This window comes from Bombyx mandarina, chromosome 22, assembly GCF_030267445.1.
Source record: "Bombyx mandarina strain Sakado chromosome 22, ASM3026744v2".
NCBI lineage: Eukaryota > Metazoa > Arthropoda > Insecta > Lepidoptera > Bombycidae > Bombyx > Bombyx mandarina.
Genome location: NC_143228.1, coordinates 10,715,395 through 10,729,174, shown reverse-complemented (window position 1 = coordinate 10,729,174; position 13,780 = coordinate 10,715,395). Strand labels below are relative to the sequence as shown.

Genomic DNA, 13,780 nt, shown 5'->3' with positions numbered 1-13,780 from the left:
AAAAATGTCGTATAGTCTAGGGCTTTAATTGATCTTCAATTGTTTTAGAAAGTCATTTATAATTTTTGGTTTTTCCACAACAAGGTTGGTGGTTAATAATTTATTGAATGTCATGGTTATATTCTCGATACTAATAAAAGAATTTCATAGTTTTTATTTAAGTTCTAAGTATCAACGAATTTACGAATCCATTCAGTTTATTTTGAAACTGATGTTTTTCCAATCGTACAGATCTTTGAATAACCTTCAGTGGTTCGTTACCCCGAAGCAAAACGTTCTGGAATAGCGAACCATTATTCCATGCACACAATGCGGAAAAAATACAGGGAGCAATGAACCCCACATTAGTCTGGGCTTCAGTACGAAGCACTGGTGATTCTCACATTGGCCCAGAAACAGCTCGGCAGCCACCGCCTTGTAAATCACTTGAAGACGACCCGTCGCACCGACGCCCGCTGCGATCTCACGCGAAAAATAGATAATTTCATGTAGCTGAGAATAATTCGAGATAATCGGAAACTGCGCCATAGTTTGTCGAGCGGCGGTCCGGCAGCCGCGACGCTCTACGCCCTCTGGTGAGTACGAGACTTCACTGGCCCCCACCTACTTCCTGTCGTCTACGTATATCTTTCATGGGACTGGAGATTTATTACGTATATGCGTTGCCAAAAACTAAATTTTATGAAGGCTCAAAATTAATGCTCTTACGGTTTCTAGTCATTGAAATTGAAAGCATGCAGTTGTTACGAGCTTTTGGCATGATTAAAACAGTAAAGTGATTTCTTGTTTTAGAGTTAAAAGAAAACTATGCCAATGTATCAGAGACCACCGTTCTGGCGGGTGCCACACCAACGCGTGGACCCTGATGACGAGCCCAGGAACTTTGGTCAACGAAAGGTAAGCATTTACCAAAAAATGTAACTATTAAATAAAAAGACAAATATATAAAGAACTAGCGACCCGCCCTCGCTTCGCTTCGGAAACTGTAATTTATTATTAATTTCTCCACTATTTAATGGATGTTATTATACATATAAACCTTCCTCTTCAATCACTCTATCTAGTAAAAAAACGCATCAAAATCCGTTGCGTAGTTTTAAAGATTTAAGCATATATAGGGATATAGGGACAGAGAAAGCGACTTTGTTTTATACTATGTAGTGATAGTGATAAATGTAAAATACCAACCGAAGTTTTACTAAACATGTTTTTGTTTTATTAATCTTGCGTAATGAAATTTTTTTCGTGGTTGAATACTGATGGGGTGTTGACAGAAAATTGAAATTAATTGGTGTGGTTCTTTTGTTAAGTCTTTTGTTTAATCGAACTCGGACTTCGATGAAACAAGGAACTTCTAGGAAAGTTATGCATAGTTAATAAGAATTTTATTGAAATTATATAATTTAAATCAAGCTACCACTACTAGGTAACTTCAGTCTAAATCAATAAGAATTGCATAAGAAATAAAAACGTAGTATGTTCACCCAGTACTTAGTCTTGTCCTTTCGGACATCTAAGTAGGTACAAGTAGACATGAAAACTGCGACTTATATCAAAATATTTCATAAGAGTCTTATTCAGTCGCAATCTCTCCCAAAATATTTATTTCCCATGTATCTTTACCGTTTCACGATTTCGGTGATTTCAAATGTATCATTTTAGACGCGTGTTCATTTGGATACATAAAATAATGAGAACAAGCTACACGCTTTTAAACTACTTTCAGCCATCAAGCCTCAAAAATAATGAAACTCGTCTTGTGCCAATTGGAAAATTCTCACCAAAAGAGAGCTCCATTTCAAATTATCGATAACGAACAAAATGCAAATGGGGAAGTTGGCAAACATCAACATGATTTCAGTCTAAATTTAACAATTAAACGCTGGACTACGCCAATGGTAGCATAGTGCACGCGAGTATATAAATGAGCAATATTGTTTTCTTAAACTTTCACACGATCGGCTGCCTTCAGACAGCTTGTTATTCCCACTAAATAATAATTCGTATAGTTGATCATAGACCATAAAACCCAATAAGCTTAACAAAATTTTTGAATTTTTAATATATATTATAAACTATAAAGTTTCTGCTAACCCATTTATCAAGCGTAGTTAATGTAATCACAATAATTTTAACATGTTTATTTACGCCATCAATTCTTTGACCTTATCCCATTTATATTTTGAAGTGTAATTTTTATGTAGGTCAAAGTAATGTGGTTTATAAATCGGAGTAAATAAACAGCGAGGCATATCTCGGAGGCAGCCTGATGGGCGGTCATCAATATCGAATCGTTTCCGTAAATCGAACTGGGTCGATTGCGAAGGCAGGGTTACATGAAGCTAAGGCGGGCGGGGAGGATGCGTGTTTGCGGCGTGGGCTAATTTAGCTCGCAGAACGTCGTGTCTTGCCGCCGCGGTCGTACTATCCGCGCAACAGTGCGTTCGCGCAAGTGCATCCGAACGCAATGGGCCGATTGCATACGTTCGTTGTGACCCTGCGGAGGGATTCTCGCGAGATCAACTGGGGACTACGGCTTGTGGGCGGCGCAGACCTCGCCACTCCACTCATTGTCACAAGGGTAAACCTCCAGTTTATCAGCTCGGTTAGCTAAGGCGCTCGCTACGTCAACAAATGAACGCCGGTGTAAACAAACCGGCGCTGGAGTCAATATTTACTATTAACCCAACGCTTCGTTCCTGTGAATTTGTGGATATCTATGTATAGAATATGTATTGCGATTTGATGTTTAGGGACAGACGGTGCCGATTTCACTACAAACGAATATAATTATAATCCCGTCGTGACATGACATGCTATGACATCTGTTCTTAAAGAATTTAAGAATTTTTATCTCCTCATAAAGTTTCGGTTATTTTCGTTTTTTTTTTTATTTTCGCTGCTGTTAAAAAATCCGAGCCACAGCACGATTCTCAAATGATTATGTAGAACATCAAATAATCTAGAACGTTAACGTTGTCTCTTTATAACCGATGTATTCTGGGATATGTATCGGTCGCTCTAGTTCGACAGCTGCCGGTGAAGTCGTCGCTTGGCCTCATTGTCGTAAGCCTACGTCGTTCTGGAGCTGTTTTCTTTTAAAACTATTAATTATTCAACTTCCGGCCATCCCTATTCAAATGAAGCCGTAACGGATTCAATTAGTGATTTTTACTAAATGACCCTGTTCCTTGGTTAATAAATACCTACTGTATCCCTAAATCACTCAATAAGTAACAATTTACTATATTTTTATCTGATATTTTATATGGCAAATAGTAAATAATTAAAATGAACCAAATCAGTGTGTACAAGCAGATACTGGCCAGACAAACAAAAGCTGCAAACGAGCAGATGAACTGATAATAAACGAACTTTACTTTTACTAATTAGAAAGAAATTACTATTGAATTTTATTATCATTTTGAACTCTGTACCTATTATGACCAAATTTAAAAATTACTCCGTTCAAAATGGATAAACGCTGAGACAGAAACCAGAGGAATACTTAGGTACATTATTAAAGAGATGAAATGCTTAAATGTAATTTGGAGTGTAAGTACAAATAAAATGTATAGGACTAAGTATGCCATAAGTATAAAACATAGAACTACGATCAGTTACCATGATGATAGATATAACTTCATCGCTGAAGTATAAATGATTTAATTGCAGTAACACGCACCCGATGATTTACTTGCAATGTAGCGTAAGTGATACTAAACCTAGACTCAACGAGTATTATTCCTAATGAAAATTATTTAAATTTTATATTCATAAGACTTCGACAATCGTCTTTTAAAGGCCTTTTAAAGATTTGACTCCATACAGAAGAGGGCCGTTCGGATTGTCGATAATCCCGTTCTCACGGATCGTTTGGAGCCTCTGGGTCTGCAGAGGGACTTCGCTTCTCTCTGTATTTTGTACCGTATGTTCCATGGTGAGTGCTCTGAGGTATTGTATGAGATAATTCCATCATCTCGTTTTTACTATCGCACCGGAGTACAGTTCATCCATACTACCTGGAGCCACTGCGGTCATCCACATTGCGTTTCCAGAGATCTTTTTGCCACGTACCATCCGGCTTTGGAATGAGCTCCCGTCCACGGTGCTTCCCTAGCGCTATGACTTGTCCTTCTTCAAACGAGGCTTGGGGAGAGTACTCAGCGGTAGGCAGCGGCTTGGCTCTGCCCCTGGCATTGCTGAAGTCCATGGGCGACGGTAACCACTCAGCATCAGGTGGGCCATATGCTCGTCTGCCTACAAGGGTAACAAAAAAAAGAATGTAAAATATAAAGCTTATCTAACAAACAAGGCCGGAAGAGTACAACTGATTTTCTCGTATAAATGAAATGATAAATGAATTTACATTTCACGTGACATTTTACTAGGCGGCACTGAAAATTTCGAGAATTAACGAAGTGACACAACATTACTATTTAAAAATGTCTTTATTGCTTTTCGAAGTATTCTCCGCGAAATTTGACACATTTTTCCATACGATGGAACCAATCATTGAAGCAACCATTCCATTCGGAAGTTGGGGTCTCCAAAATGGCCGTTTTGTAGGCGTCCACAGCTTCTTCAGGTGATGAAAATCTATGTCCACGCAATTTATTCTTTATAAAATAAAGATTCTTTATAAAGGAAAGTATAGAAATCATTAGGGCTTAGGTCGGGGCTGTACGGCGGATGGTCTAATAATTCTATGTTTTCTTGCTCTAAAAACTCTTTTGTTCTGTGCGCGGTGTGAGAACTCGCATTGTCGTGATGGAGGATGATGCGGCGATTGCAGTTCTCTTTACAGAGTTCAGAAACGACCTATGGCAAACAAATGCTAGCATACCATTCTGCATTAACCGTTCTTTGTCCCTCAAGAGGTATAGTCGTAACATGGCCGGTTTTGGAGACAAACGTGGCCACCATTTTTTTTGCAACACTCCGTGAACGAACAATTTTTGTTGGCTTTAACTCATTTTCGAATACCCAAACTCGTGACTGGTTTTTTGTTTCGGGTTCGTACGCGTATATCCAGGATTCGTCACCTGATACAATGTTGTATACAGCATTTGATGATCCTGCGTGGAATCTTTCGAGAGTTCTGACGCACCAAGTAACGCGAGCCGCTTTTTGCTCTTCACAGAGCGAATGCGGTATCCATCGGGAAAACAACTTTTTTACACCTAATTGTTCATGCAAGATTATTTGTATTTGACTCATGCCAATGTCTAAAGTTGCCTGAATTTCGCGGTATGTCACATGTCGATCTTCCTCAATCAGCTTACGCACAGCATCAACGTTTTCTTGGGTGACTGTTTTTGGACGACCTTGATGGGGATCATCATTGAGCTTGACACGTCCACGTTGAAACTCAGCAAACCAGTGATAAATTGTGGTTTTGGATGGGGCTTCATCACCAAATGCAGAAATCATCCGGTCAACACACTGTTATGTGTTAAACCACTTCGAAAGTCATAATAAATCATCGCTCTTGAATTTTCTCGAGTCAATTCCATTTTCTCAACAACTAAACAAGTTTGACAAAACCTCGTGACAAGACCGAGAATCTTTTTTTAAATAAATAAATGGTATTCGATTTTTAAAACCAAGGAGTTTTCAATTAAAAAGATTTTAATATGACAGGAACAGTGGAAATATTCCATTCCCAATACTTTTAGTGCAGCCCGTACAATATGTAACGAGATGTGCAAATTACATGTAGTGAAAGAAATTTTCATGAGTTAACGTGACTCACTTACAAAGTATCGACTAGCAGCGTAGGCGATAATTTTATTTATAACAAATCCCGACCGTCTTAAATTATTATGTAATTATTATTATTGTCTGTGGTAATCTCTGGTATTTGCCAGCAGAAACGGTTTCCGATGACTCAAAACCACCTCAATATGACTGCGAAAATTTGGACCTACACATTTGAAAAGAAAATGATACACTTTTCTAACGATGATATCGAATATCTAATAAATTTACATGAGTCGGGTTTAGTCGAACAACTTTTAAGTTTATAGCAACTTTAATCAATTGAACCGGCTTCCAATCCTTCAGCGATAAATAAATTTCACCAACAAATTGGAAAAGTCGAAGACTTTTGTTAATAGCGACTCTACCCATTTAAAAGTGTGATTTGGACAGCTATCTGGAAAGTATTGTAAATTAGTAAATATATTTTTCTCGACAACAACTTTACTTAGGTAATTGAGAACAAAGTATGTAGAAAAAGAGAATCTTAACTCTGATTACGTCATAAATACCAACCCAAATAAAATTTATGATTAGTTTTGTGGTAAATGTATGTATCTATTTACGAAAATAAATATTCTTTAGATGTTCTGTGACGTATAACATCTGTTTTCTTTTAAGATTTGCACTTAGCAGATATCTTTCGGCTAACCTTGGCTGCCATAAATCAGTCAATCTAGTCTGCAGCCTTGAGTCCATTTTCTTTTATATTCCCATTAAAATTATTTCATTGCTTCCTCTCCGTCGGTGGAGATGAGTCAACCGATCAATCAGTTAAATAAAAAAGTAAATTATCGAAATCATGAAAATAAGATATGCGTGTATTATTTGTGTGAAACATATTTATGACTCGTCGACAATTTTTTGCGTAATTAGTAAATTTCGTAACTAAATTTTTGGCAACTTCTCAAAGGCCGGTGCAGATTTCGGTTTCATCCGCTAAGACTTCGAAGATAACATCATTAACATTGTAAGCTCATCTCATCAAGCTCATCGGTAAAGAATGTTTGTATGGTTCATTGCTTGTCGTTTAACTGCTCGCGCTAACCGATTCACTTGAAACATTGTAGTTTTTGTCATAGAGCCAACAATATATGACAGGTAGCGAGTAAGTAGTGGCCGTTTTAACATGGTTTTAACAAATGACAGATTTTCTTGAAGCGATAATTACGGCAGCATGCCATCAAGATTCTGTCAGGACAGGTTGTAAAAATACATTCAAAGCTATAAAATTATTGCACTGAGATAGCATTGTGTACTTGACGCATGTAAATTTTCAAGTTGATGAAAGTTCGGTGAAAATGACGTTCAAAGATTCCTTTATATATAAACAAACATATATAAGTGCATACAGAACTAATAAAACCGTCTTAAAAATGAAAATGGTTTAATAAAACACATAAAAATTAAGTAAGTTGTTAGATAGTTATTGGCGAATGTTATCAATTTTTTTTACTTTTGTTATTGATTTTTTTTAAAGGGATTTTATGACCTGGTAACTAAGACCTTTATGTCATATTTTATTTTAATTTGTATTCTTATTTTTAAAAAAAATGATAGTATGTAGTGAAATGAAATGAAGATGATTAATTTGAGATCAACTGGGATGAAATTAAATAAAATGAGATGAGATAATATGAAATGAAATATAATCTCAGTAAAATGGTGGTCATTTACTGAGATTTTTTCAGTAGACTTTTTGGAGGATCCCGAGAAGTTACGTTCAGCGGCTTTGTTTCATTTTCCACGCTTGTGCACTTTCACAGATATTAAACAATTAATAAACCACCGTAATTACACATTTAAAACTGAAGAAACATTTTATTCAGATCCATATTACAATTATATGACTAAATATAATATATAGACAACTTAAATTTTCTTTAAACCTTAATCTAGCCTTTTATTTGATTTTTTCTTATTTTCTGCAGATCTGTTTGCCAATCGACAAAGGCCTCCTCCAACCTTTTCCACTCATGTCTTTCTTGAGCCACTCTGTTCCATGTGACGCCTGCCACTTGTCTTATGTCGTCATCCCATCTTTTTTGCGGTCTACCTTTTTTCCTTTTACTTTCTCTAGGATACCATCGTGTCACAATTTTGCTCCATTTATCTTTACCTCTAACCATATGCCCTGCCCAACGCCATTTAAGCCTTCTAAATTTGCACTATATCTATTACTTTTCTATTACGTTTCTTCTTTCTTTTCTTCTTAAGAAGAAACAATAAATAGACAAAATAAAACAAATCACACCACTTCACTTCTCGCGTTCCCGCCAAAAAGTCCCTTTTTATTTATTTATTGAAAGTCATCAATAAAACTAAAGAATATTTATGTTAGAAAGCCAATTAATTTTTTTTTCGTAAATAGGCAGACGAGGTCAAGCACCAAATGCTGTTAAGTTACCGCTGCCCGTATGGTTGATCGAGACATTCACACGATTGAGGTCTTCAGATTTCGGGTGCAAGGTTCAGTAGTAATGAGTAGTACACGGGGTAGTACAAAGTAGTAGTAGGTAGTACACGGGGAGTCTGAAATGCATTAATATTTGCAGCTACTAGTCGTACCTGCGGTATGCTAATCTCTACAATCAAAATTGAAATCAGAAGCATTTCGGAGCGAGATAATTATGGACAGGGATATTCCCTATTACTATTGTGCCTTTTATCTGACCTATTCCCCTAGCACAAACCAAGCATAGATTATGCAAATGTCACAAATAATACCTAATATTATAACCTCTACACAAAAACCCCAGTGTTTGTAAGAAGTACCAATTAGTACCTACCATTTGAAATATAGGCACATTTCTTTTATGTTTATAAAAGCAAAAATTCGTCTCTAAAGTAATTTCTCAAATGTAGGTATCTGCTATTTTAATAACATTGAACATTTTCACAGTTTCTATCATTGAGATACTCGCATACTGAAACATAATATATTGCTTCATCGTAGTTGACGTTACTATTTCAAACACTGCTCTTGTCAGTCGATTTAACGTCATCATATTTATTATATTGGTATTAAAGAACTTATCATAAATGGAAATTAGTTTAACCTGCTGTATCTATAATACTTACATGTTTCGTGGAAGCGGCGAGGTTAGAAATAACAACGATAAATTACTAATAATCTTTCTTGTTGCGTCAAACTGGACACAAACTGACGCAATGACTAAAGCGTCACCTGCGTATGAATGTAATGCGGATGAACGTGTGCCAAAATGTAGCATCTCAAATTTTTTTCAAAAAACCGTAACGCACGTCGAATTGACGTCGCTTTGTGTTTTTCTCTTTGAAACATGACGATGGATGCGATTAAATATAGTCAGACGTCCTCGCCATTGACTCGTAAAGTGTGATGGATTTGCACGGGTCGAACCGATGTGTCGGCCTCCATCCGATCATCGGTTGTTTTTAATAAAAAAAAATGTCAGGTTGGCGCGGCGTCGCGGTGTTACGCATATAGCCTGGCCCCCGGCCAAACGGTGCATCTTCGTCCCGCGCACCTCTCAATCCCTCTTACAAGGTCGTCCCGATGGCTGGATGCATTGTCTACCAAATTGAATCTTTATTTAAAACCGCCTTAATGGTGAGCTTTTGCTAAACTCGTTGAGACACCTATGATATATCTGAGTAATACAATAATTAAAATTCATATAATAGATATACTTATTGGAATATAGCTTAGAATGACTTAGGTCTGATTTATACAAGCAGAATTTCTTGAAATTGAGCAGTTGAGAATACCAAGAAACAATATAATATTATGATCAGTAAGAACTTCGACATGCGCATAGAGTTTCGCCTTTTAGTGTTTTCTTGATTACTATTAATTAATCCTAGTTTTTTTTCAATCGTGAGAACAGTGTGTTCTGGCATAATAAAAAACAAAATAAAAACTTTACTTACTACAAAAGATAAGCTATACATATTCGATATAGTAAAATACTTAGTAATTAATAACGTAAATTAAATATCAATACGTAACGTAGTTATTAGCGATGGTAGAACGTGTTGTGATACCTAATAGGTATTATATACCTAAATATGTACGGTATACCGCATATGACCGGTTTCAGCTGTGATGAAGTCAACATTAAAGCGTAAGAGACCCGGTGTACTAAAAGATTGAGTTTGACCTTAAATGACAAAGTGGGTAAAAACAGCATTCAGACTGAGGCGCACATGAGCAACTTATTAGCAGATAGGCTTTCAACACCCTATCTGCAGCTATGAATAAAACATTTATGAAAATTTTGAAAATAAATAAAAACTTAATACTATCATTTAAAAATATAGTTTGTTACCCTTGCAGGTGACACTCAGAACTAGACTCCACGTCCAAACATCAGAATGTCACGGTCTGCTCAACCTCGGACTGCTGGCGTAACGTCTTGCTATTAAATAACACATAATTTTCAAATAGGCCACTCCCTTGCGTTTATATTTTAGAATTTGCCAGGTATAAAGTCAGTGACATGTTGATTAATTTGTAGCAAACTAATTAAATAGAGACAGTCAATAAAAATTCACGACTCTTAGAATTTACTTCTTCAACGGGATTATCTGCTACACATTTGTTTGTGAAACAATAACACGTTTCGCATGCAACAAAAAAGCATTTTTTTATAAATTTCTCTCCGCTGTATTTTGCGATACATACTTTCATAACGGTAATTGAAAATCCCTGTGATTTCAAGCACCAAAAATTCTCTAGCCCTAGAATAATGAAAAATTTCATACGCATCTAAATGATTCCTTTAAATTTACTGGTGATAAGGCATTTTGCAAACAAGCAAGTTTCGGCGTCGTTTTGGTGACGTTACTTCTAACGCCAAGTACAGCGTGCTTAATGCGAGTTTTTTAACTTCTCGATCGCGTAAAAGTTAACTCAAATTTGTACGTCATTACGGATCCGCCCGATCCATTAACGGAGCTTTTAGGTAACACAAGCATCGGTCACCGTTCTCGTCGAACCCGTCGCAAGCGTCGAATTAATCGATAGACACAGCCCACTGAGTTTCTCGCCGGATTTTCTCAGTGGGTCGCGTTTCCGATCCCGTGGTAGATTCTGCGAAGCACTGCTCTTGCTAGGGCCAGTGTTAGCAACACTCAGGTTAGAGCCCCGTGAGCTCATCACGTTAGGATGAAGCTGAAATAGCCTCTCAAGGCTATCAGCATAGCCCCTACAGCGCCCCTAGCACAAACAAAGGGAAGCTCTTCCAACTCCATACACATTAATTTGAGTTAACTTTAACGCGATCGAGAAGTTAAAAAACTCGCACTATGCACACTGATGCAATCCTCATTGTTGTATAGTCTGTGATAACCACACAAGTACGTTGCAGATGTCAAAAATAACCGACCATCCAAGTCTTCAGTTTATAAACGTAGTCTGAACAGTAGTGCCAACAATTTTTAAGATTACTCAAAATCCAAATACTCGCTAAAGAAAACGAACTAATTCTATATACGGTACGCGAGGTCATGGAAATAAAAAAACATCTTCATTTTAATAGAGAAAATACATAGTTGACATTCATTTAATGCGTGATAACTTATATTGTGAAGAGTTTCTAAATATTTTTATGGAAACATAGACTTTAGTTAGCACAAGAATGAAAATTAAAGTATTCGAAATATCGGTACTAATATTATGATGACAGTAAATAACTCGAGATTAAACCGTAAAAGTAGTTTTAATTATGTCTCCGAATCGTAAAAACCGAAAAAAAGATAATACTAAACACACAAGGTTTTAATTGGCGAACAAAAAGCTGAAACAAATATCTATTTTCTGTTTTCAGGTGACGCCAGGTACTCCGGCCGGCAGGGACTTAGTCCGTGGGGATATCATCGCGAAGATCGACGATTATGACGCACGTGACCTTCGACATGAGGACGCACAGAATCTATTCAAGAATGCTCCAAATCAGATTAAATTAGTCATACAAAGGTAATAAACTAACACATTTTAATTCTCCGCGAAGAATTTAAGACAGAATTTTGCAAAAATATTTTCAGAAAATGTATTAACACGTTGAACGTCACATGAAAAATCGAGTATTTTCATTCAAACCACGGTGCTCATTCGTGAGTCTTATCTTGCTGAACCGATCGGATCATGAGGGTCGTCCGTGAGTTGTGTGAGGGTTTTAATGTAAATGTTTTTTACAAGCCACAGATTGCAGCTAATAAACAAAACGCGTATTGAAGTGAGCCGCGTGCCCTTTAGCCGAACCGAACGCCTTGGTTTTCAAATCCAATAGAAAGTTGTAGTTTTTATCAAATATCTAAAATATCTTAAAAACTAGACCGTAAAAAGGTCGCTAATTTTTATTTTCCGTACAAAATATCGCATTTTATAAATTTTAGAATCAAAATATCAAGTTAATAAAAATTACTGATTCCTCGACTTAGGCTTGGCCCGAATAGTTATAGTACGCTAGGTCCACCGGTGCCGCGGTGAGCCGCATAGCGTTCAATGTGTTAAACATCAAAACAGTATAAATACAGTATGACCACTATCATCTCATAACGATGTCTGTCATTTCGTTTCATTTAAAAATAGTTTACTACAATGTTTATTCATCAAAACTTAGTTTAGAGTAACTTTTAAAACTATTTTATGCGTATTTGTAGTTTTTTGTAAAGTACTGTCATAGCTCGTATTTATTAGCCGGTAAGTGTGATCACAGGGGCGGTTCGAGTCCTCATCTATACTCTGTACCACGCACGACGGGCAGCTATGTAGGCCGTGTGCCGACACCCACATTTTATCACGAGCTCGCCGAGTAAGACATGACTGTATACATAGAGGTCTCTTCAATGTCGTGCCTAAATGTTATTTATCTAGTAATAATAATAATAATTAAAAACTATAGTATATTTTGACAAAAATCCCACCCTGTATCTCTCCCTTGTCTATTGTGATTATTAAAAAAAATGCTCGATGTAAAACTATCCTTTTTTTGAAGTTCATTAAAATTTAATTTGTATCGCAAAAAAATTTCTGATCGTAGACGATTTTATCGACTTTGCGTTTAAATAATCGATATTGTGATTGAGTAGGAATTGATAGAGCCAAATTCAATGATAGAATTGCATGAGGAATGCACGCAAAATGATGTACCTTTGGTGTTGTAAGCACGGAACTATTGGATTACAAATGAAGTTTATACTCAAACATGAGATGGGTACACTAGTATTTGGTAAATGATTCTATGGCTGTAAACTTTGACATAAAAAACATTGCATGGTTCCGAAGCATTCAATTTAAATGTTCGTATGTAATTATTTGTTGTCTGAATGTATTCTAAACCTGCCTTTCGAATAGCACATCCACTTATTTTCAATATACTGTATGTTATTTCGAAATTTAACGACAATACGATAATATAATGCAGCAATAATTATAATTCGCCTATATATGTTTTAATATAAACTTTAGGTGCAGAAACACTTGTTAAAACAAATTATTTCAACAATACCGAAATTAATATCAAGGATGTTGAAAATTGTTTCTTTGAATTCGTTTTAGGCAAGAAATTAGTAAATTGGACGCCTTTCCGATCGGTTATGAAGGTTTCAATATCATATCAATATCATGCCATCTATGACGTCATCGCTATTAAGGTGTTGCAGCTCGAACGAGATGGCAATATGTTCCAACGACGCACCATTTTGTTTTTGCTTTAGCTTTTTAAAATCCCATATACACAGCCCACTGAGTTTCTCGGCGGATCTTCTGTGGATTGCGATTCCGATGCGTGTAGTAGATTCTGCGAAGCTTGCTAGGGCTAGTTTATTTTATTTTTTATTTTTTTATTGCCCTTGTAGGCAGACGAGCATACGGCCCACCTGATGGTGAGTGCTTACCGTCGCCCATGGACTTCAGCAATGCCAGGGGCAGAGCCAAGCCGCTGCCTACCGTTTAATACTCTCCACAAGCCTCGTTTGAAGAAGCAATTATCTTACGTTGAGCCCGTGAGCTCACCTACCCGTTCAGGCGTGGAAT

At 36.7% G+C, this 13,780-nt stretch overlaps 1 protein-coding gene across 8 annotated transcripts in view; it reads left to right on the top strand.

The window, feature by feature from the left end:
- The first annotated feature begins 419 nt into the window (after nt 1–419).
- Zasp66 (PDZ_signaling and DUF4749 domain-containing protein Zasp66) overlaps nt 420–13,780 on the top strand; it is a 30,583-nt gene continuing 17,222 nt past the window's right edge. The window contains exons 1-4 of one of the 8 annotated variants that reach the window (XM_089737133.1): nt 420–575; nt 793–897; nt 11,571–11,719; nt 12,462–12,557. In XM_089737133.1, coding sequence (XP_089593259.1) covers nt 808–897; nt 11,571–11,719; nt 12,462–12,557 — 335 coding nt within the window. In that variant the 5' untranslated portion in view covers nt 420–575; nt 793–807. Of the gene's footprint in view, nt 576–792; nt 898–2,377; nt 2,582–11,570; nt 11,720–12,461; nt 12,558–13,780 lie in introns of those variants that run through there. The other 7 variants (XM_089737132.1, XM_089737134.1, XM_089737135.1 and 4 more) reach the window with 7 other exon arrangements.